At 45.2% G+C, this 25,748-nt stretch overlaps 1 protein-coding gene across 1 annotated transcript; it reads right to left on the bottom strand.

Annotated features, from left to right (window-relative positions):
* Positions 1-25,609, bottom strand: CAPN14 (calpain 14). The gene is given in 17 exon segments (XM_060168964.1): positions 1-358; positions 1,899-1,954; positions 2,305-2,421; positions 3,065-3,143; positions 3,804-3,872; positions 5,521-5,585; positions 8,121-8,178; positions 9,717-9,748; positions 9,751-9,772; positions 10,274-10,310; positions 11,836-12,039; positions 12,273-12,279; positions 14,479-14,628; positions 15,679-15,842; positions 16,884-16,958; positions 20,380-20,465; positions 25,571-25,609. Coding segments are annotated over 17 exon segments (1,287 nt in total). The 3' UTR covers positions 1-331.
* Between the last annotated feature and the right edge of the window lie 139 nt (positions 25,610-25,748).

The following is a 25,748-nucleotide window of genomic DNA, read 5'->3' as shown; positions in this document are numbered from 1 at the left end:
TGGAGTCAGTATCGTATAAAGGAAAGAACACCAAGCCTGGAATCAGATTGCTTAGATGACGTTTCTGCTTGTGACAAGGTCGTGGTCACAGGGAAAGAGCTGGTCTTGACAAGTCCAAGGCAATCTTTCTGCCTCGCTGCTTCCCTCTTTGTATGCTGCCCGTCCAAAGGGGAGATCTGCAGAAAAGAAATCTTACCAGACGAGAAGGTGATGGCTGGAGACACAGTCCTGAAGAGCTGTGGGTGGGTTGAGCATGGGTTGGTCTCAGCCAAAGGCCACCCTTGGGCCATATGCAGAGTCCTCGGTGAGGGCCAACGAGCGTCCAGGCTTCTCAGGAGCACAGAGTCATCATCGGCCACTGGAATGATGAGGAAGAAAATTATGATCTATTCAGACCCATCTCTGACATTCAGTTGAGGATGCTTCATTTCTCAGTCACCAGGTCCTAGAGCCTGAGGCAGGACTTGGGGCCTCCTCCCCCATCACTCCTGGGAAGCCATACAGGACATTAATGGAGAGCTTAGCCAGAAGGACCACACCATCCCATAGTAAGTATAAATCAACCTGAAATACAATCAACCTTGACTTCCCTTGGCGCCTGTGAATGATGATAGCCAAGATGCAGGCTGATTCTATATTCAATTCTCAATGCAAGTTTCCCCCATGAATTCATTTTGGCGTGCTTGTGACAGCAGTGTGCAGGTGTGCGGGCCGACTGGGTAGCAGAGATCCAACAGAGCACAGTCTACATGTTTACATTTATGGGCCCATTGTCTGACAGCTTTATGTGGGTGTGATGAACGGTCCCTCTAACTCACATAGGGGGGAACCTCTGGGGAAACCACTCCCCAGGCCAGTTACATAAAAATGGTGATGCTGGTGATGATGAAGATGAGAATGGTGAAGTTACCAGTGGGGTCAGAGAAAAGCCCAGAGTGAAATTCCAGCAAGTTGGCTGCCACTCCCTGTAGGCCTCCTCGATGGCCTTGAGGATCTCCTCAAGGAACCAGAGGTGGTCAGAGCTGGAGAGAACGTTAGACATCATCCAGCCAGCTCATCTCGCACACAAGGAAGCTGAGGCCCAGAGATGCAACGCGATGTGCTGACAGTCCCACAGGTGGTTACGAGGGGTGCTGTGGCTTCACCTTGGGTCTCAGTCCAGCTCTCTTGCCATGATAGCACGTTGCTTTCTAGGAGCCTCTGCTCGAGCTGTGAGCTGCCCTGCGTCAGGAGCCACTCTGATGGCTGTCCTGCTCTCTCAGTGCGGAGTATGTCGCTATGGAAGGATCGCTAGGGATCACGTGTCCTTGGGGATCTGTGATTGGGTACGGGCTCAGAAGTTCTAACCATTGCCCCTCCACCTGCATCCCACCTTCACACTCAAATATGGGAGTGATTGAGGGTAGATACACATTGAGGGTCCCTATATCTTAGAAGCTTATTCCATAAACTGAACATCCGAGGTCAAGGAAGAAACCCCAGCTTTTACGAGTCTCTTTCTAAGCAGCCCAAACGGAGGATGTGTTTTCGACAGAAAGGGCAGATGATTCAACTCCAGACTCCAGTGTCTCCACATCTGGCCCATGGCAGGTGCTCAGTAAATCTGTGCAGCTTGAACGGAAGGGGAAGAGAGCCAGTGTCAGACACAGAGCTGTTTTCTCCTCAGCGTATCACCGCATTCATTCAACAAACACTTGTACCTTCACATATGCCTGGCACACAGTGGGTGCCCAGTCATATTTGATGCACAAATGAATAAGCGCAATGAATACAGTGCTCCATCGTGCACTCAGCAGAACGAAGGGCACTCAGAACCCTTCTCCTTCACAAGCCCCTGAACCGGCAACGGCCACTGCTCCCTAAGATGACATGAATCGACCCCGTGGAGAAGGTCTTACTTCTGGCTTCTGGAGGTATATCCCTTTGCCATCTTGGGTCAAGTTTTGGAAGACGTCTGTGAAAATGCAGTAGAAAAGAACACAGCTAATGCGTGTGTATGTGTTGGAAACAAGAGGGACTAGCTCCTCCCATACGTCCCCTCACCCAGGAAGCCAGTTTCGGCCTCTGTGCAATCACACGCGCCACACTTGTTCTAAGCGAGCCGCTTCACACCTTGGCCCTGGAGCAGACAGGGCATAAGTTAGTTCGGGTAGACGCAGCTGGGTTTCACAGGCACAGAGCCAGCGTTCCCCAGAGCTCCCTGCACTGGCAGCAGTCCTCTCTCGTGCTTGAACTGGGGACAGGTGGGCAATCCACGAGGAGAGCAGAGGAAGCCCGGGCCCTCCCTCCTTCCCCCCAGCTCACCCTGCATGTTCTCCACATGCAGCATCAAGCGGACAGAGCTGACGAAGGCCATCTGGAGGTCAGGGCTACCGTAGCGGATGAGCATCAGCTGGCAGACGTCATCACTGAGCGCGATTCCTGCATTGAGCAAGGGTTCCCACCGTGGGTGCCGGAAACCTCATACCCAGCTCCCCTCCCACCTGAGGCCCCTTAAATTGTCCCTCCACTTCCGGGACCTGAGTCCTAATAGCCTAAGATCTTCTTTTACGCGGCTCTTTGTGAATTTTTCAATTATTTAGCCTATTAATTTTATTGTCTCTCCATTCTCCATCCCTGTCCCCTAGGCAACCAGCATGAGGATCTTTTTATCACGTGGGTTACTGGCCTTGAAGGCAGGAGGCAGTCTGCTTAGTGGTCAAGAGCATCTATCTGCCTTGGAGTCTGGGAGTCCTGGATTTAAGCCCCAGGCAAGTTAACTTCTCTGAGCTTCAATTTCTTCCTCTGTGAAGTGGGGATTAGAACAGGGTGTTGGCAAAGATTAAATGCGAGTATACATGTGCCAACCCTCAGTAAATGTTAGCTGTGATCATAGTGATAATAATCAATGGTTTAGTTATTCACAGATCCTGGTCTTTGGGCCTCTGAACTCGGGGAGTAACCCTACTCATTAGAAGATTGCAGGACGCCACACACCCTGCCCAGCACCACTCTCCCCCGCCGCCCCACCCCCTGCCTGGTGTGCGCCCTGCAGCATCACCTCCCCACCCGCCTCCAGGCCTACCTGTGTCCCTCATGGCAGCCCGCAGCTGGGCCCAGTTTAGGCATCCTGAGCAGTTAGCGTCTTGCTTGTGGAAAACCTCCTGCGAAGAGCCCACACCAAAGGCTAAGGAAGCCAGGCGTTTCCAAGCCCCACGTGAGAGCCCTCACACCCCAGTGTCAAGGCTGCAGGACAGCTGAGTGTGAGGCTCCACCAGTAGGCCCGGCTGCCTAGACAAGAATAGGGCAGGGGGTCCCTGTCAGGATCCCACCTCCTCTCCCAGTTCTCCTTAAGGCGTGTGAGAGTGGGCGGTCTTTCTGTTACGGGGGATGGAGAATCTTGGTATAGGTAAACGTGCCTAATCTGAGCACGCCATCCAAATTTTGAAGGGCTTCCAACCTTATGACTCAGGAGACGGGAGGAGAGTTGTGAGTAATGATTGGAAAAGTAGGAGGGAGCCAATTTATGAAGGACTCTAAATGCCATGCTAAGGAGTGTGAACTCGACTGACGGCCATGGGGAGTCTCAAAAAATTTTTAGTAAGGAAGCGATGTGATCAGATGTCGCTTTAAAAATTCAGAAGACTATTGCAACAGGCTCTCTGAGTTTGGGAGAGAAAGGAGGAAACACTAAAAGGATATTAGGGAAGATTAGGTGAGTGGTTGGGTAGAAAGGGCTGAAAGGGAGAGGGGTACCTTATAGTTTTGCAGAATTGCCATTTCTGCACTGTCCCGTGGGAGGCGTGGTGAACACTTGTTCTTACCTGATAGAGCATCAGCTGCTTCCACGGGTCCCTGAATTCCTGGATACTCACGGTGCTGGACGCATTAAGCTGATAGCAGGGTTAAGGTCAAAGCCGCCAGGGGAGTTTTGTCCACACCTCTGGAGGCAGTAATGGGCCCTCCACACAGCAATGGGCAATTTGGGACACCCCATTCAATGTTAGCTCTCCCTAGCTGGCCTCCCTTGACTGCTCAGTGCAGCCCAGGGCTCCCTGGCCCTTACTAGGAAAGGACAGAATGAGCTGGAACACAGCAGCACTGAGAGGAGAGGATGGTCTGATGATGGTGATGATGACAGTTACCACTTAGTGAAGCAGGGTATTTTGACATGGCCAATCTGATGCGATTTAAATAAAAAATAGTAACTCTTTTTTTCACTGTTGTCAAAACCAACTCATGGAAGGAGTCAGGCACAGGGTGGCTAAGGATGTCTCTTATATTTAGTCATTTTAGGAACGGTTAAACGCTGACGCTTAGCCCTGTAGACCACGTCCAAGTACCCCCGCATCAGAGAGACTGGCTCAAAAACACCATGACACACCACCTCTCTTTGAGCCCTGATGGAGGACCTAGCACTGAGCTATACACTTGACCTATGGAACTTCATTTTCACCTAGTAGGTGGGGTAGGTACTAACTCCTCCCTCTTATGGATGAGGAAATGAGGGCTCAGAGAGCATGATCTTGTCCAAGTTCACACAGCTGCTGACAAGGCTGGGACCTGCCCCAGTGCCTGCATACCTGACCACCATCCCACACTGCCCGCAGCCTCTGCAAAGTTTCTGCCAACATTCTTTATATTTGCAACCCCTCTCACAGTATCCATTCTATGTGCCTCTCTGTGGCGTGGGTAATTAAACTCCGAACAACTTAAGGCAAAGGGTTTGCTAGAAAAATGACAGTGTTGAGAACGAGGAAAGCTGATTTCGTGGCATGTCATGGAACTCCCCAAGCTCTGGTTTCCTGATCTGTAAACGGGGACAGCTGCTGCCCCATCACCAAATGGAAAACTCAGGACCCTGAGGCTCTTGTAAAAGCTTCTTGTAACCTGGAGAATTGTTACTAACCGCCACCCTGCAGCTGCCTCATCCTCGCTGTCAGGAAGTAAGCTTATTGTTATTAATAACAATATTGATCACTTTTCAATGACAGTCCTGTCCTAAGCACTGTACGTGGGTTATCTCATTTGTATTCATATACAAATCTTACAGAATAGGTTTCATTTTGGGTTTTTTTTTTGTATTTTGGCTGCTATTTTTTGGGTCTTCGTTGCTGCTCATGGGCTTTCTCTAGTTGCAGTGAGCGGGGGCTACTCTTCATTGCAGTGCACGGGCTTCTCATTGCAGTGGCTTCTCTTGCTGCGGAGCACGGGCTTTAGGTGCACGGGCTTCAGTAGTTGTGGCGCATGGGCTTAGTTGCTCCGTGGCATGCGGGATCTTCCCAGACCAGGGATCGAACCTGTGTCCCCTGCATTGGCAGGCGGATTCTTAACCACTGTGCCACCAGGGAAGCCCCAGAATAAGTTTTAATACCATCTCTGTGCTGCACATGAGGACCTGGGGCACAGTGAGGCTAAGTGACTAGTCGGAGATCACAGACCTAGTAAGTGCTAGGATTGGGATTCAACCCCAGGCCGCCTGGCTCCAGGGCAAAGCTCTCTAACAGCAGAATGCATCCTCCCACAAACCCAAAAAGATACATCCAGTAGGGCCAGGATCCCCTGGCAGGCCTCGAGGCTGAAGAGAGGCTGTTCGCTCCTTAGACCTGTGAAGGAACAGAAAGAGTCTGCATGGGCGTGGCCCCAGGACTGCATGGCCCTTTTCTGAACAGGAAGGGGCAGTGCTGCCTAGGCCGGCCATAGGACCCAACGACCACCATTTACGTTGGGGCAGGAAGAATGAGAACAGTGGAGACAGAGAGAGAAGGCTTAGAGGGGATTCCTACATCCCAGTAACACAGTAAAACCCTGCAGAGAACATTCTGGTTTTGCTTCACAGTAGGTCAGATGAACATGGCCCTGTGTATCAGAGGGCTGGGATGGGGGCAGACAGGATGATAGAGTCACAGGCTCCCCAGTCTGAAAGGGCACCTTTTTCAAGCTCCCACCCAAACTGGGAGACAATCTCAGATGTCCTGACAGATGGCCTATCGGTCCTGGGAGCTCACTTTTTCACATGAATCCATAGCTCCAAGTCAGGAGAAATTTCTCCTGTTAATTCCAAAGGAAGCTCCTGTAAAGCTCACTCACCAGTCCTAGTTCTACCTCCAGAAAAGCATAAACAGGTATTTGTCCCCTCTTCGACTCCTCCCCTCCATTCGAAACATCTAAACATTTCTCCATCGGTTCCCCAGATGATATGGTTTCTAAATCCTCACCTCCCTCTTCTACGCACTTTGCTTTGCGAGCATCTCCCTAAAATGTGGTACCAAGACTGGAACGCACTCCTGCAGATGCAGGTGGATTAAGCGGAGTACAGTGGGTCTATCACTTCCAAAATTTTCAGTCCACATTTCCCAAATGAGGTTCCCAGGGAGACGTTTTGCAGAGAAAGGGTTTTGAGTTCAAATCCATTTGAAATATTCTGTATCTATGACCCTTGTCTGCATCACCACGTACCTTAGCACGTGATCCGTGTACAGGAGCCAATGTTGAAATTTTGTGTAATGCAGAATTTCCTAAGCACAGTTGACCGTAGAATCGAACCCATTTTACTTCATGGAACACTTACTAAAACCTCTCGGTTTCTAACCTTTCTCGGAACACAATTTCAAAAACACACACTAAATGCTTCCATTAAATACCGCCTGAATTTGGGTTCGCTTATTTAGCAGCAACTTGAAACTATTAGCACATGTTAAGCTCAAGGTCAACTAAATTAACCAGATAGCTTTCAAATTAACTGCCACAAAGGTGAGGTCTCTTCTCTTAGGAACTTGTGCAACTGATTTTTTAAATATTATAAAATGGCAGATTTTAATTATCACCCTGACTACATTTCATCTTTTGGGCTTGGGCACAGCTTGTGGTGAACATTCTGAATTTTAATTCTGTTGGCTATTATATTAATTATTCCTCCCAGTTCTGTGCCCTCTGCAGATCTGATAAGCCTGCATGCCATGTCTTCTTCCAAGCCATTGATAAAAGTTGAGGAAGTGTAAGGGGACCAAGGGCAGAATACAGAGACTCTCAACTAAATACTTAAAACGTATAGGCTCTGACCCATAACATAGAATTATCTCTCTGGGTTCATATTTATATAACTCTTGGGATGATGATAAAACTTGTGAATCATATTGCAACTTTCCAACCCACAGTTCATCATTTATTATGGGAGACTTTACCAACTATTTTGCCAAAAGCTATAGCAGCTCTCTGATCTATCAACCAGAAACCCTCTCACAGGAATAAATGAAAGCAATGTGTCCATCCATTCTTTCCAAAGTCATTTTGCATACTTGTGATTAATGCCTTAAAAATTTAAATGTGCAGAAGCCATCTCTTTTACATTTTTTTTTTTTTTGTTTTTTGAGGAGGTGTAGGGAGGGGCTGCATCTCACATTGTATAATTTCTAGAGTCTCCCTTTCTGGCTCTTTTATGATACCCGAGTTTGGCTTTGAGAAACCATCTGGAAATTATACAGTTTCTGAGTGTGTTTGGGTTTGAAATCTTGGCTTCATGTAAAGGAGAGGCAATCACATATTTCAGGTAGCAAATACCCTTTAATTGTTTGGTTTACTTTTTTTCAAAATCATGTTTTTCTCACTCAAAATACTTTTATATGGGCTTTAAGCTTTCCTGATGATTTATCCCAAGCTTCATACAAAGGCATCCACACCGCCCATCTGCAGTTCTCCTTTGTGATGTGCTCCTATCAGGTTTCTGTGGGTTAATCAATTTAACTATGAGCTCATCAGAGAGCTCTCTGGTAAGCTAGTCGATACTTAATATTTATTTGCCGGGTTGAGAAAATGAATGCCATTCTTCCACATGGACTTTATATGCCAAGAAAGAAATATTCAGCTATTCTTCTCAAATTAGCAAACTAGCAGAAATCTTCATTTTCACTGCCATCTATCTTTACACACTCAACTAAGCCAAAAAAAAAAAAGAACAATTTTCTAAGCTGCATAAATTCCTCTACCTCTTTGTCAGACCACACGACCCACCCTGGTATAAGACACAGCTCCGGGGGGGACCAGTGGGCATTCACATGTCCCACCAGGAGAAAGAGAAATAGACCCAGAGTTCAGAAAGGTTGTGACCCCTGAGTCCTACAGGATGACTCTGAAATACTCACCTGCCCAGGGCATGTGGTTCAGGATCTTCTGCAGTTGGACTGCATTTATTTCTGGATGCTGGAGCAGAAGCAGAGTGGTAGAAGAGAATCATCACTGCTGAAGGCTCGTTAGATGCAGAGGGCCCACAGCTAAAGGGGGTTGGGAAAGGCCTCTCCCACATCTGCTCAGGGTGGCACATATGCCATTTCTGGGCAGAATAACTGATGCCATTTTCCTGCACATAAGGAACATGACTAGACGTATAATTAAATCTGGAATTTCATAAGAACTTCTACAACAGTTTAACTGGGTGCCAAGTTCAGAGCACCCCAGCAGGGCAGGACTCTTTTTTTTTTTTTTTTTTTGCGTTACGCGGGCCTCTCACTGTTGTGGCCTCTCCCGTTGCAGAGCACAGGCTCCGGACGCACAGGCCCAGCGGCCATGGCTCACGGGCCCAGCCGCTCCGCGGCATGTGGGATCTTCCCAGACCGGGGCACGAACCCACGTCCCTTGCATCGGCAGGCGGACTCTCAACCACAGCGCCACCAGGGAAGCCCGGGCAGGACTCTTAAGAGGTAGACTAATAGCGGTGATTCTCAAACTGGGTTCTATAGAGATGCTTTGAAAGTTCAGCAGTTGGGTTTCAGTTTTATTACTAATAAACTATCCTTAGCCAAGAGTCCAGATTTCCATTTTAGAGTTCAGAAAAGCAACGCTTTACATGAACATTTAACTTTAGGACATATTAATGCAATATAAGTACCATAAATTTGAGCTTATATAATGGCTGTAAGTTATCTGTTCATATTTATCTGTTTTATATATGTTAGGTTTCTCTGTGAGATTCCATTTGATAAAGAGGACTGACGCAGAAGATGTTTGGAAACCCCTGGTATGGAGGAAAACTTTTATAAACAACACACATAAGATTCTGATGTATCCTCTTTGATGACATTAAGCAAAATGCCAGTGGTGAAGATGAGAGAAGACGGGAGGGCTGTTACTAACACAGGCAGTTCATGTTCTTCCAGTTGTAATGACATCACTCAGATGTCAGGCCCAGATTTCTTGCCCTGTTTCTAAATGTATTTCGCATCCTTCAGGTTAGGGACGGGGTGGCCTCTTGCTGGTGCTCAAACCTGGGTCAGCCCAAGGAAAGAACTGGAAGGGACCAGGAGGGTAGGCTTCCTCCTCCCCAATGCCTCTTACCGGTTCCACCCCCACCAACCCACCCACGGGGTCTTCTCCCTGGGCGTCCCTCCCCCAGACCCCCCAGGGCTCATCATTGCCAGGCTCCACCCACACCTCCCAACACTGAGTCTCACCTCTGCCATATTCCATTGTCACAGGGATTAAAAATTAAAGTTGTTTTTCCTACAACGAATCAAGGTAGCTTCCAAGAACGGATATGCATTTTACAGGAGCCTTCTGGAAACAACAGCTCTACTCATTTGTCTAAAACCTTGAGGGCTTTCATAGAAAGTGGCAGTTTGGGGACTAGGAAGCCTTAAATCACAATTTACACACAGGGTCAGGCAGATGCAAACCCACCCGCCATGGGATTATAGGCTCCACAGCGTGCCCTGCTCCTTGCTACCCCCCTTGGTTCAACTTACCTTTTCAAAGAGTTGGGTGAAGAATTCATCCTGCCCTCCATTTGGTCTACAGTCTCCTATAGGAACAGACACACAGAAGGACTTGGTCATTCCCCTGGACGAATGGACTCTCGTGCACACACTAATGTGCTCACGGCTCCCAGGCCTCTGAAATCTGTGAGTCTGACCCTGAGTGCTGGTTTAAATGTTTTACCATAGCACTCACCCACATCCCTGTTTCTCCAGTCGTCACTGGCTTTGGGGAAGTAGCAAACCGTGAAAGGGGCAGAAGAAACACCGGGTAGAGAGAAACAGAAGGATATGGAGGTGTGACTCCTGCATCTGGGGCTCCGGGCCTTCAACGCCAAGGACCTGACCAGAGGGCAGTTATTTTGGTGCAAAAACAGCAGAACCTGCATACTTCTAGGGCACAATAGATAACATACTATGTGCGCCATAGAGTAGGGCCTGCAGGATCTGCAGACCTCTTCCCCGGACCCCTGAATGTGAGGGGAGAAGCCCCCCTTCCCAGCTCTGTAAACAGTCCCCATCATGTGGAATTCCACCTGACAACTCACCTTAGGGAAGATGACACTTGAATTGCGGCCAATTTCACTGAGGGGGGAGAAAAGACCGAATTACTTCTTGGGGATCATTTTGGGAACGTTTTGACCCATATTCTCCCACCCCTGGGAACTCACCTTCCCAGTTCCTTAGCTGACGCCCCACTTGCCCTTGAAGTGTGCAGTCTGGCACAGGGCTTGGCACACGGCTGTACCTCCCCACGTGCCCTGTGTTCTCACCCCACGGCCTTTGCTCAAGCAGAACCCTCCTCCCGTGTGCCCTTTCCTTCCCCCGCCCTCATCTAACTACTCCCACTCATACGTTCAGACTCAGTGGTCTCACAAGGCAGTGAGGCCTGGGACCAAGATAAACTATCTATGCCCGAAATATGATGGAAAAAGAACTGGGTTCTAAGCACTGAAGGGCTGTCATGTCAGAACAATCATAGGCAAAATACAGGCTTACCTCATTTCACTGTGCTCCGCGTTAGTGCATTTTTTTACAGATTGAAGGTTTCTGGCAACCCTGCATAGAGCAAGTCTATGGGCGCCATTTTTCCAACAGCACTGGCTCACTGCCTGTCTCTCTGTCACATTTTGGTAATTCTCACAATATTTCAAGCGTTTTCATTATTATATTTGTTACTGTGATCTTTGATCAGTGATGTTACTATGGCAAAAAGATTCTAACTCACTGAAGGCTCAGACAATGGTTAGCATTTTTTAGCAGTCAAGTTTGTTTTTTTTTTTTTTGGCCGCACAACTCGGCATGCAGGATCTTAGTTCCCTGACCAGGGATCCAACCTGTGCCCCCTGCAGTGGAAGCGCAGAGTCCTAACCACTGGACAGCCAGGGAATTCCCGAGTATTTTTTAATTAAGGTATGAGCATTGTTTTTTTAAGACATAATGCTATTGCACACTTAACAGACTACAGTACAGTGTAAACATAATTTTTATATGCCCTGGAAAACCAAAAATATCCTGTGACTCTCTTTAACACAGTATTTGCTTTATTGCAGTGGTCTGGAACTAAACCTGCCATATCGCCGAGATAGGCCTGTAATAAGTTTGGCTGGGATGAGTGTATATTGATTCGTCTGAGCCTGATGGTTGATGACAGCCCCCCTCAACTGAACAAACCCTGTGCATCTCTTAGGAATCACCACGTCCTTAAGGCCACCCCTGCTTCCCCCAGGACCATGGAAGGGTGGCTCAGATGCTTCTCCTTGGTGCTCTCCAAACACCCTGGACAGATAAACGCTTACCCCAGACACAGCATAACATAAATAACTGTTCATACGTCCATGTCCTTTCCAGCCTTTGAGCCCCTGGAGGGCAGGGGCCAGACCTGTTCTAGCTTTTTCTTTCTACGTCCAGCAGAGTGTTCATTTGTTAGAAGGAGAGTGGGGAGGAAGAAGTGAGAGATGTCTCTGCGCAGACAGCTGCCCTGCTCTCCTGCTCACCCTGTCCCCTGTGCTGGTCACAGAGACCCCCGTCCTCCGCCATTTTCGTCTCACCCTGCCCCCCTCCCCTGGCCCGAGTGGACCCCAACCTCCGGGAGAGGCCTAGACCTTACTAAAAGACGCGCTTCCTGGAGAAGACTCTGAGGACAAACTCAGACTCCTGGCGGGACTCAGATGTGCAGGGCACAATGACGTATGTCCCAGGCTCCAGCCACAGCTCCCAACTCACTTCCTTCTCTCTGAGAAACATCTCAGGCCAATTCAGGGGAGAATTTTCCCAGAAGAACTTGGGAGGCAGTCTCCTCTGGTCATCATAGCTCTGTGGGTAGAGGACGGGCACCTTTGCTGGAACCCTACATGAGGTTGAATAAATATGTCGACTGATTTGACTTTGTGTTAAAAACAATATCATATACAAGATGAGGTGAGGAATGTCACTGTGTCTGCACTTTCCACTTTACATTTGAGGGTCTGAAGTTCAGACAAGTTAGGTCATCTGCACAAAGTCACCTAGCGGGTAAGAGTCTCAGCCAGGATTGGAATTCAGGACAGCTGAGCTCCAATGTCCACATTCTTGATACTTCCTGAAGCTGCCTCCATGTATGTGCTACCATTTCAAGGTTGATCATGACATGATTATGCTCATAGGTACAGACGGACCACCAGCCATCTCCCATACAGATCAACTGGATACTCCGTGTCATCTCAGTGAAAGCAGCCTCTGAAAGAGGAAAGAGTACTGGCCAAAGCTCAGAAGACCCAGATCAGAGGTCTGGTTTGTGTTTTGTTTTATCTCTTATTTTTATTCTCTCTTTTTCTCTCCCTCTCTCTTTTATATCCCCCTTTGGCCCTATTTTTCTCTCTTGCTTCCTCTTCCCTTGGCTCTCATGCGGGGCTATGGAGGGAGGGGAGATCCATAGGGGGGATGCACACAGTTGCTGCTGAAGACACTATCCACCACATAAAGACATTTCCCAGATTCCACTTAGGGCTGGGGAAACAAAATGTATCTCTTGGTGACACATGCTTTCTTTATTGAGACAATGAGAACTAGAAAATCAGCCCTTTGCTGTCTTTGCCCTGGCTGCCAGGAATCTCAGAACTAAATTTTATAATCAGCTGCAGTAGCTGTTCTAGGTTTAGTGCTCCTGGTAGAATTAACTGCTTCCCTATCTCTCATCTATTTATAACTTTTTTCTTCCCTTTTGAATTCTGTAACTGGTTCATAGTTTTGTTCTGTTTATACTTTTTATTGTAGGTTGACCCAATTCTATTTAGGAATAGGCTTGATATAAATAGCTTTTTTTATATGAAATAGTAGAATTTAATAGGAATTCATGGCCTTTTAGATTTGTCTAGATTTACCAATGTCTATTTTGAGATCTGGCATCATTTATACTATTTCCTAGACTTTTTTTTTTGAATTTTATTTTATTTTTTTATAGAGCGGCTTCTTATTAGTTATCTATTTTATACATGTTAGTGTATATGTGTCAATCCCAATCTCCCAATTCATCCCACCACCACTCCTCGACGAAATAACTTTTTCTTTTAAAATTAATCGGCACCTTTGGGAGCGCTCAGTATTCCCTCGGGAGGAAAACAAAAAACCCAAACAAAGCCAAGACACCTAACGCAAAACGGTTTCTTTACAAAAACCCTTTCACTCGATTCAGTCCAATCTGAGAAAATTAAGTCTTTCACTCCTGTTTTCTTTGGGAAACAAAGAATATCCGCCACCCTTCAGAGGCTGGGATAGCTCAGGCCTTCTTAACTGATCCCTCTAGGCTGCCACCGCAGCTGAAACACGGAGCTGTTGCTGTCCTCTGCCTGTGTTTCTGTTTTGTTTTCCCAGCCTTTGTCCCTCGTCCCCTAGTAGGTGGGCTGCATGGGCTCCTGATGTCCCATCTGTTATAGATCTATTTTATTATGGGCTTCATAACTCAGGCGAGATTGTGATTTTTCCTTCTTCCTACGTTGTGACAGTCTTCAATATTAGCCCTAAGTATTTATGTAGGGATTTAATCGATTCTAAAATGTATTGGTTCTACATCAGGCTCAGACCTGTCTATGGAGGTATAAGGACTTTGGGGGGCCCTTGGATAAAAAAGAACAGCAGATGCTCTTTACTTGCACACACAGAGGCAGTTGGCATTATTGCCAGACCTTCCCGTGGCTCCTTACATAAGGCTGCTGCAGTCTCAGTGAACCCGGGACATCACTCCCTACCAGGGCCAGCCTGGCAAGTGTGCAACTCACCTTGCTCTTCTGAAAAACAAAAAAGAGAGGCCTCATTAGGCAGTGAATCCATCTCTTTCACAAGCATGAATTCTAATGGAGGCTGGTATACAAGAAGACTCTACCCAGAGGCCACTTCCCCTCCCATAAGACTTGCTGTTCCAGTCAGTGACATTTTAATCCATCATCAGAAATCCTGGATAAAGGTGAGGCAAGGTAAGCTTGGCTTTTGGGGAGGGGCAAAGGGAACTAGAATTAATTGTACCAACTGTGTGCCAGGCACAATGATAAGCACTGCTACACGATCTTCTTTTACTCCACCTTTTGCATAAATATCATTGTCTCCATTTTACAGATGTAGAAACTGATGTTCAAATGCAAGAAGGTGGCTTGTTCTAGATCACATATTCCCAAGGATTTGCACCCATGGTAGACAGAGAAGGATGTAGGTAGACAGAGATGGATGGTAAAGAGGACAGGAAACAGGAAGAAAGGATAGGACTCCACGAGAGGCCCACCTACCCTGAAGAGGTAGAAGCCAATGGCAAGGTGAGGCTTCTTGTTGTGGTGCCTGTGCCTGGGCTTCCGGAGCAGGGACACCAGCACACTACAAGGCATCTGGAACCTCCAGACCGACAGCAGGAACTTAGGGTTCTTCCAAAATGTGTCTGGGGCAGAACATAGCCAAGGTGAGACAGGCTCCCCTAGCATCCTGCTTGCCAAACCACAGAGAGGAGCACAGACCCAGGGTGCTGCCCCGGGATTCCCACCCAAGGTCCACCCGGACAGAGCTGGGGTCCACCCGGACAGAGCTGCACATAAACTAAGCCTTGGTCCCCGTTAAAATGCTGCTCCCCTGGGACCACAGGCACATCCTCTTCAGTTAGTTAACAGTCACTGACCCAGGCAGTGAACATCTCCAGGACACAAAGTCTGTGCCAGGCAGTGTGCTGGGCAAAAGCTACAGTGGAGAGTAACTCTCAGGTCTGTGTGTCCGTAGAAGAACCCGAGGTGGAGGAGGTGGGAGGGAAGGGGACAGAGCTGTGGGGACCAAGCCTTAGCTTATGTGCACATTCAGCCTTCGGGGGGACACTGTGGGGGAGATGAAGGCAGAGCCAGGGCCACCCGGGCCCCGCTGATATCTTACCCCCTTCACATCTTTCCTACCCAAGAGACGGCCCATTGTGGAGAAAGGGACACAGTCCCCAAACCTCTCCACTTGGAGAACGTATACACTTTCATCTCCTATACCTGATGACCTGGGAATCCTTGATTTTGTTTCTCTACCAAACTCTAGGTAAGGAGGGCCTGATACATACGATATAAATACTATTTCAATCCTGCCTGTTATGGGGTGGTTACTTCAGCATATCAGTGACGTTATCCTAAAACCACAGAAAGATGTGACCCAACCTTCTACTATGCCTGTGCGCCTGTGGCCGCCTGGTGCCGATTAGGAAAGGGAACCCTCTGGAAAGATACACCCCCAAGAGGTAGGCAGCCTGACTGAGAATTCTACGCCCTGGTGCAAATTAGGACAAAGGTGCCCCATCTTCCTCGTTCACATAGCCCGGGGCCAGCGCACGCAGCTTGGCCAGCAAAGCCCCCTCACCTTCAGCCAGGGGCCCTGGGCAGCGGCTCTGTCTGCAGCCCCACCTTTGCCTGGAGAAGCTGCCCCTTTAGACCCAAGAGCCCCTGTCTCCTGTGCACAGGCTCACCTCGGGGTGACTTTGTCGGGCCACCAGCCGTGGTCCCTTTCTCCCATCTCCCCTCCAGCATGGTGTACGACCACTTCTGGACCACCTCCTGACTCAGCAGGCCTGGGCTCAGTTTACAGATGACCAGAAGCATGAAATGTGCTTTAAAGTCCTGCAGTGTCATCCTGTGTAGAGGACGAAGGAGATGACATCCAGTCATGAGGACCAGAAGGGAGGCTGCAACTAAGTAACGGGCATCCCAGACCTCTGCTGGACCCAGGGCCCCAGCCTCCACACCCCCATGCAGAGCTGAGCTGGCTTTGGACCCATGAGACTGGGGCTGGATGGACCAGTGTGATGGTCCATCTCGGGCAGGTGGTGCTACCAAGAAACCCCACCCTGTGGCTGGAAGAAGCCTCCAACAATGGCTACCTGAGGGCGATGTTCTTGGGCCACTAATGGTGGTGATAAAGTGGAATTGGGGCATTCACAGCTAGTCAATTGATTTATACATGTTCAATAAGAATTGCACAAATCAGTTCCTCATCATCAATTGATAAAAATCTTCGCCCCAATTGGCTAACGTTGTGCCCCAAGGCGTGTTGTCTGAACCAGCTCAGTTTACTCTCTGTAAACAGAAATAATAGTATTTGCAGGACTCTTGAGTTCAATGACCACTTACTTCAAGAGCGAAAGGGGCACAGCAGTCTGAAAAGGATGGGTACAGGGAGAGGAGGGACAGCGTGGGAGTTAATAGTAAGGGTGAAAAGTGGAAGGAACGGGGAACAGGTGGGTCTCATGTCAGACACCCAGAAGCAGCATCAGCTCAGGGTGTCTGGTGGCCTTTCATAAAAAGGGGTGAGAGGCTTCGGGGTGGGTGGGGGTAGTATTGCTTTGCTCTGGAGGGCACAGGTGCGGTGGTTTATAGTTGGCAAGAAACAGAAGTCGGAGAGGAGGCAGTGGCCACACCCACCCTCTGCTTTGAGCACCCGCTGAGTTCCATGCCAGGGGTCTCTGCTCTCATCACAGAGACTGTGCCTGTTTGATTGCCCTGCTAGGCCATGAGCCCCTAAAGGGTCTTCTTGATCTCTGTATAAGAGATCTTGTCTCTTGATCTCTCTTGATCTCATGTATGCCTGGCATACATGAGGCACCCTGTAAACGTTTGCTGGATGGATGTCCTCATGTAAGCCAGGGCATGTGCCCCAAGTCTCTGAGTCAAATACCAGAATTCCCCATCATCATCTTTCCTCAGCAGCAGAATCTTCTCCTTGAGGCTCAGTAGCTCCCACATACTTGAGCTGAAAACAGAAAAGAAATGTTTTCATGGGGAAGGAAAGGATGGAGAGGGACATGCAAGAAATTCTTCAGTAAATGCTCTATAGTGTTGCTATTTATTCTCATCTTCATACTGCTTGCAGACAATTACATCTCACATCCTCTATTATGAAAGCAACGTGTGACATTCATTCATCACTTACTCTGAGCCAAGTTCTGGGCTAGGCTCTTGACATATTTTATTTCATTTAAGGCTAACAGCAACTTTACAAAGTAGGGATTTTTATTGCCATTTCAAAGATTAGGAAACTGAGGTTAAAAGAGATTAGGTCACTTGCTTGAAGTCACAAAGTTATTAAATGTCAGAACTAGCATTGGAACCTATGTTACTATTGGGTTTTTTTCCACAGCACATCATTTTGGACTTCTGTTTCTGGCTACAAAGGAGTAAGGCTTTCATGTAACACTTCCCCACTATAAACAACTAAAAATGGGACAAAATACAAGAAACAACTGTTCTTGGACATTAGACAGCAGGCAGCACAGAATTATGACCCCAAGAGGAGGGAGACAAATAAAGTGAGCCTAACATTGCCTAGACTCCTGCCTGAAACTACTTCCCTGGACAGTGACGCAGGGAAGTGGACCCACAAAGAGCCCAGCAGTCTTGCTGAGTGGAAGAGACAGAGTCTGAAGTTCAGGGAGACAAGACAGCTAGAATTTGCTGGGGAAAGTGCCCAAGAGGAGGGGGCTACTTAAACAAGGACCTCCAGAGAACTTAACAGGTGTTCCCTTGAGTCTTTGGCTAAAATAAAATCTGTCCATACATAAAATGAAATCCCACAAGACTGGACTATACACAGAACAATTTCCAGAGCTGACACCAGGCTGGAAATCATTTGAATTCCTACCAGCCAGAGTCAAAAGACCTTACAGTATACATGGGGTCTTTAGTAGAGAACCCAAAGGGTCTACACCTTAGTAGTGGGGTCAAGTGAGGCCCCAACTAAAAGTTTTCCTAGAACTGTCCTAAAAGAAAACTTCAAAGTATCAAAATAATCCCTAAGCAACTAAATCTACAATGTCCAGTATCGAATAAAAAATCACTATGTATATGGGCTTCCCTGGTGGCGCAGTGGTTGAGAGTCTGCCTGCTGATGCAGGGGACACGGGTTCGTGACCCGGTCCGGGAAGATCCCACATGCTGCGGAGCAGCTGGGCCCGTGAGCCATGGCCGCTGGGCCTGCGCGTCCGGAGCCTGTGCTCCGCAATGGGAGAGGCCACAACAGTGAGAGGCCTGTGTACCACAAAAAAAAAAAAAAAAAAAAAAAAAAAAAATCGCTATGTATATGAAGAAGCAGAAAATGTGATCCACTATCAAATCAATATCAAAAAAACAAACAACCCAATCCAAAAATGGGCAGAAGACCTAAACAGACATTTCTCCAAAGAAGATATACAGATTACCAACAAACACATGAAAGGATGTTCAGCATCACTAATCATTAGAGAAATGCAAATCAAAACTACAATGAGGTATCACCTCACACCAGTCAGAATGGCCATCATCAAAAAATCTACAAATAAGAAATGCTGGAGAGGGTGTGGAGGAAGAAAGCGAACCCTCCTGCACTGTTGGTAGGAATGTAAATTGATACAGCCACTATGGAGAACAGTATGGAGGTTCCTTAAAAAAGTAAAAATAGAACTACCATATGACCCAGCAATCCCACTACTGGGCATATACCCTGAGAAAACCATAAATCAATAAGAGTCATGTACCACAACGTTCATTGCAGCACTATTTACAATTGCCAGGACATGGAAGCAACCTAAGTGTCCATCAACAGATGAGTGGATAAAGAAGATGTGGCCCATATATACAATGGAATATTACTCAGCCATAAAAAGAAACGAAATTGAGTTATTTGTAGTTCGGTGGATGGACCTAGAGTCTGTCATACAGAGTGAAGTAAGTCAGAAAGAGAAAAACAAATACCGTATGCTAACACATATATATGGAATCTAAAAAAAAAAAAATGGTTCTGAAGAACTTAGGGGCAGGACAGGAATAAAGACACAGATGTAGAGAATGGACTTGAGGTTATGGGGAGGGGGAAGGGTAAGCTGGGACAAAGTGAGAGAGTGGCATTGACATATATACACTACCAAACGTAAGGTAGATAGCTAGTGGGAAGCAGCCCCATAGCACAGGGAGATCAGCTTGGTGCTTTGTGACCACCTAGAGAGGTGGGATAGCGAGGGTGGGAGGGAGATGCAAGAGGGAGGAGATATGGGGATATATGTATAGGTATAGCTGATTCACTTTGTTATAAAGTAGAAACTAACACACCATTGTAAAGCAATTATACTCCAACAAAGATGTTTAAAAAAAAAAAAGAAAGAAAATGCGATCTATGACCACACATAAAAACAGACCTAGAAATAAGAGAGATATGATGGAATTAGCAGATAAGGACATTAAAACACCCATTATAAATGCGCTTCATGTTCTCAAGGATGTAAAGGGAACTATGGACATGATGAAGAGAAAAGTGAAAGATATTCTCAAATGGTATCTCTAGTATTAAAAAATACAATATGTAAAATGAAAACTACTCTGGATGAGACTAACAGCAGGTTAGACACTATGGAATAAAGCCCATCATTTTATTTAATCCTCATCACACATCTGGCTCAAAGAAATTAAAAAGTTTGCCTAAGATCACACAGCTACCAAAATTAATTTAACCCGTCATTTTTCTCAAAGACAAGCACTTGTTTTCCTAAACAAACCACTACCAACAACGTTATGATGCTATATTTCTACAACACTTTAAAATTTATATAAATCAGGCTTCCCTGGTGGCGCAGTGGTTAAGAATCCGCCTGCCAATGCAGGGGACGCGGGTTCGAGCCCTGGTCCGGGAAGATCCCACATGCCCAATTAAGCCAGTGCGCCACTGAGTCTGCACTCTAGAGCCCACATGCCACAACTACGGAAGCCTGCACGCCTAGAGCCTGTGCTTCGCAACAAGAGAATCCACCGCAACGAGAAGCCCAAGCACTGCAACGGAGAGTAGCCTCCACTCGCTGCAACTAGAGAAAGCCCAAGCGCAGCAACGAAGACCCAACGTAGCCAAAAAAAAAAAAAAAAAAAAAAATTTATATAAATCTTTGGATGCCATTTTTCCACATAGACCCAGTCCCTCCGACAATTCTCTTTATTAATGTATAATAAATACAGTGTAGTACATTCTATCAGGAGTAATATTCCACTTATTTTTCTGAGCCTTCATTTTTTCATCTGTAAAAATGATTAAGTGATAATGCGTATGTGAAAATGTCAAAAGCACGCATTTGAATTTGTGTGCCAAAGGCAGCCTCCTTTGCAGCCTTTACCTACCCCGTCCTCACCCCTCCCAGCCAGTCTCAGAAGTTCACCTGTCACTCCAGTCTCCTTTCCATTCCACTCTTCCCCAGGGGTTCCGCAGCTTGACTAGGTACGCAGGTCCATGTTTGGAGGTCACCTGTATAAAATGAGAACCAGTCCAGGTGGCTGGGCTGAGTGCCAATAGCAAATGTTGCAGATATCTGGGTGAGATTCATGCCTGCAGATGAGACCTTGAAATGAACGATCTAAGGCCCTGGGAGTTGGTAAGAGGAGAAAATGGCTCTGCTGCTCACTAGCTGTGAGACCTAAGGGAAGTTACTTAACCTCTCTGTGTCCTTTTCCTGATCTGTAAAATGAAGCCAATAGTCACATCTACTGCAATGAGTTGAATGGGTACCCTCCTCCAAAGATACGTTTACCTAGAATCTGTCAATGTGATCCTATTTGTAAAAAGGGTCTTTGCAGGTGTAATTAAGTTAAGGATCTTGGGATAAAATCCCTCTGGATTAGGGCGGGTCCTAAATCCAATGACAAGTGTCCTTACAAAAGAATAGAAGGGGAAAGACACAGAGGAGAAGGGTGTGTGAAGATGTAGGCAAAGACCGGAGCTATGCATTCCGAGCTGAGGAATGCTGGGAGCCACGCTAAGCCGAAATAGGCAGGAAGGATCCTCCCCTACAGCCATTGGAGGGAGTACGGTATTAAGGACACATTGATTTCAGACTTCTGCCTTTAAGAAACACTGTGAAAAATTAATTTCTCTTGCGGCAATTTGTTATGGCGGCCCTAGGACACCAATACACCTACTCATAGGACTGTTGTGAGGATTGAGCTAACATTAGTAAAGCAGTTAGGACAGTATTTATCACATATTAAGTGCTAAATTTTGTTAAATGCATTTGTTAAATAAATATAAAATCATAAACATAAATATTTTTAAATATAAATTTTGTTATCTCAATATGAAAATAAAAGTTCTTGACGCACACAAACATGACTGATGGTGATCTAAGAGAAAGAAGAAATCAGGTGCGAATGGAGTTGAAAAAGTCTGAAACAGAGTTAAAGGGAATTGGAGGACTTTGGGGAAGTCACACTTACACTTACAGCCAAATAAACCTGGGGTCTGAACCCAACTCTAACCATTTACTGACTCAGTTTTATCATTTCAGTTTTATCATCTACAAAATAGGGATAATATATACTTTGTAAGATTAGTGGGAAAATTCAACTATTCATTTCGTAATGAATACAAAACATTTAGTCCAGTGGCTGGTCCATAATAAGCACTCAGTAAATTGTGTTAAAATAGTAATTAAAATTATTCCGTAATGATTGAATTTAGTGCTTACCAAGAGGTCTTTGGGAAACTCTCAACCCTGAGACTGAATGTGAGCTGCCTGTCTACAGGATACCCAGGGGAAGCTCAGACTGGAGATATGAATTTTAGGATTATTGGCATACAGATGACAACCGAAATCTTGCAAGTGGGTAATAGCACAGTAGTAGATTGGTTGTTTTTGCCCTCGCAGGGAACAGTCCTCCAAATATAATTTTTAAAATTTCAGTTCCTTAAGTTAACCATAATACAACACAGTGACTGGCTCCCTGACTGTTAACCATACCATATCAGACCACATCTGGGTTTATCAATCAGTTCACCTACACTTCGTAAAAACTGTGGCACGTGCCCTGCTCTGCCTCGTTCTAGGTACTAAGCTTCTGTTCCGCTCTCTGGGAGAATCATGACACTTCGAACTGTCATGCAAACAAAGTAAGTCATGTGTGTGAGAGCAGCTAGCATAGCGCCAGCCACGTAACAGGCTTCCAGGCAGCAGTGATTATCCTCATCTCCTACACTTGGGCGCATGCGGCTCAAACCTTATAATTATTTTTGGCACCTACATCTTAGTGTTGACTCACATGGAGTTTGCTGTCAATTCAATCTCATGTCTCACATGTTAAAACATGTGAGTTCTGTCCCATCCTGCAAAAGGAAACCCTTTGAGAAGATCCTGGTCTGAGCTTCAGTATCCTTGTGGCTATCAGTAGATATCATTTTCCAAACCTACTGTTCCTCCTGTGGTCTCAGTTTCTATTCACAGCGTCACCATCTACCCAGGCTTCTCAGAAACACTCAGAGCACGTAACACAAATATGTAATTATGTATGTAGGATTCTATATACACACAAATACATGTATCTGTCAAATCTAAGAGGATGCTATATGCCAGATGCTAAGAATACTTTTTTATCTGACCCCCCCCCAAAAAAATAGCATTGAAAAAGATCACAACTCCCAAGCCAAGGAGGTGAAAGAAAGAAGAATCCAGATAGGTATCAGAATAGCACTGACATGGGGAACAAAAAAAGAAGGCTCCTTTTTAAAATTTCAACATTGTTTTGAAAATTCTGGCAAAATATGAAATACAATTATAAACCTAAATAGTATTAATAAAGAAGAAAAACACTAGTTGATCCTCATTTAACTGGAAAACTAAGAATGAACTAAAAAGTACTGTATGAATGAGTATTAAGTAAAAAAACTATACATTAGATAAATACTTTTTAAAGTAATGGTATTCCTATATATAGCAATAAGCAGTTAGAAATTATCATAATAGAAATATCTTTCATAGTAACAATAAAAATATAAAATAACTGAGAATAATCTTAAAGGAAAATTTTTTACCTATTTGTAAACTACAGAAAGTTTACACGGATGTAAAAGAATAAGTGGAAAGCTGTATCATTTCCTTGGATTGAAAATTTAAATATTAAGAAGATGTTAATTCTCCAAAAATTAGTTTATAATTTTACTGAGATTCTGATAAAAAAATATCCCAATGATCTTGTTTTGTGGGGGAGGGGAGAGACGAGGAGAAGGTAATTGACAAAACATCTTCAAAATTGATCTGGATGAGTAAACACAGAGACATAAGATTAATGTCCTTATTGTAAAAACAAGGAAACTTTTTCAAAACAATGAGAAAAACACAAAATGTTTTTAGAAAAATGAAGGATAAACAAAAATAGAGAGTCACAGAAGAAATATAAATGGCTAATAAACAAATGAAAAATTTCAAACTTTTTTGTAATAATATATACACTCATTTTAAAAAATGAGATATTTTCCAGTTCCCAAATTGGTGAATTTATTTAAATAATAACATACAGTGTTGGGGGAAAAAAAAAAACCCTAGGAAATCTAACGTCCCTGCAATAGGATATAAACTGTTGTACCTCTTTTGAAAAGCAATTTGGTGGTAAGTATCAAAAGAATTAATAATGTTGCCAATGGTTCCATTTATAAATACATATTAAGTAAATAAAACCATGGATGAAGAATTATGTACAAAGGTGTTCATCTTTCAGTGAAACAGAATAGATAACTCTGAAATAAAGCTTTTATTATTGTTGGCAATAATTCTGCCAATGACTTACATGTTCGTTATTTAGTATGGCTAATTAAATTAAGGAATTTCCATAGAGTTGGATATTAGCATTCATTCCAATTAATTATTTGAATAGTTTTCCAGGATATGTGAAATACACATGGTATAATGTTGACTGGGGAAAAGGCAGAGGATAAATAAATACATATTGACAGAAATAAGACAGAAACTAAATTACCCGCAAATTTCATAATTACTTTTCAATTAGAAGGAACAGAAGATTTTGAGAAAGAGAGAGAGAGAGAGAGAGAGGAGGAGGGGGAAGACAACAAGGACAAGAAGAAAGTGAGACTAAGAGATTGTTAAAACATGTTAGTAAGGGAGAGTGAATATTCATACCAGATATTAAGATGTATCATAAGATTACGGTAATTTCAATGGCATGTTACTAAGAATAGACACATCTCGCTGAAACAGGATAACTCTGAAAGAGGGTTATCCTATTTCAATAATTTATAATAATGTGTCTTTAAGAAGACTTGACAAATCAAAAGAGAATGGAAGACTATTCAACAGAGAACTGGTAAAGAATCTGGAAATAACTTTGAATACATCACCACTCCACAACTTTATACCAAAAAAAAAAAAAAGCTAATGATGAATTTTAAAGTTACATATAAAAGTTTCAAACTAGAGAACAATTTCAAGAAAATAAAAACTCAAATTCTTGAGCAGGAGAACTCTTTCTAAGTTTAATGTAGTAATGGGAGAAATCATAAAGAATAAAACCAATAGCTTTGGGCTTCCCTGGTGGCGCAGTGGTTAAGAATCCGCCTGCCAATGCAGGGGACACGGGTTCAAGCCCTGGTCCGGGAAGATCCCACATGCCGCGGAGCAAATAAGCCCGTGCACCACAACTATTGAGCCTGCACTCTAGAGCCTGCGAGCCACAGCTGCTGAGCCCGTGTGCCTAGAGCCCGTGCTCCACAAGAGAAGCCACTGCAATGAGATGCCCACGCACCGCAACCAAGAGTAGCCTCCACTCACCATAATTAGAGTATGCCCGTGTGCAGCAACGAAGACCCAAAGCAACCAAAAGTAAAAATAGATAAAATTAAAAGAAAAAAACCCAATAACTTTTCCTATAAAACAATTTTAAACTCAGTAAGCAAAAAAAAATTTTATAATCAAAATTGAGAAGCAAAATACAAACTACATAAAATAAAAATAAATACAGTTTTTAAATAGAGAATAATTGAGACATAGCTGCTGAGTAGCAGACTTTTAAAGACAGGAGCAGGCTCTGCTTCTTCAACTTCCACTGTTGTCTGCTTTTGTATTTTTAAATAATGCCTGCTCCAATCTTCTGCCTTTATCAGTTTCCTTCTGCTGGTACACATTGTGTGATGGTCATAGCCTTATTGTTTTACAATCATTAGCCAACTGCAGGCAATTCACATTCCCAGTCTCTCTGCCCATCAAGAGCCACTTCCCTAATGAGTCAAGTTTGGGGCCTGCTTCAGCCCTGAGCTAGATTTCAAGAGAAATGACAGCTCAGCCTTCCTCATCAAGAAGCTTCGTCTACCTCCCCTAGTGGGGAGACAGGCAAGATTTACCATCTAGGAAAGATGCTCAAGACTTGTCCTTGCTCCAGGGTCCCTCTGGATTCCTGTGCTTTTGTCGTTTCACTGCTTTGTTACCTTTATTATCCAAGGGGGTTGTTTAGTGGGATGGTGCTATCAAGGTACTGCCTACAGGGACAGATTGATATGTCTGGGCTTGGGACCAAGAACTTGCTTCTGGTTTTGCTTTCATCAGGAAGCTCGGAGCCACACAAGCTGCTCACTTCTAAGGAGCACTGGGTGAGCTCACCTCCCCCCGACATGATCGCTGCTGCACCAGCCACCTGCCCCTTCTCCTCCCATCTACTGCCTCAAGGGTTAAATTATTTTTCAGAATTCAGGAGATTTTGGAAAGCTGCCTCACACCTTTTTTGGATTGATGGGAAAGGAGGTAGGATGATA

The sequence above is a fragment of the Lagenorhynchus albirostris genome, chromosome 13 (genome assembly GCF_949774975.1).
Source record: "Lagenorhynchus albirostris chromosome 13, mLagAlb1.1, whole genome shotgun sequence".
Lineage (NCBI taxonomy): Eukaryota > Metazoa > Chordata > Mammalia > Artiodactyla > Delphinidae > Lagenorhynchus > Lagenorhynchus albirostris.
The sequence above is the reverse complement of the archived record's forward strand: the minus strand, read 5'-3'. Positions and strand labels throughout refer to the sequence as shown.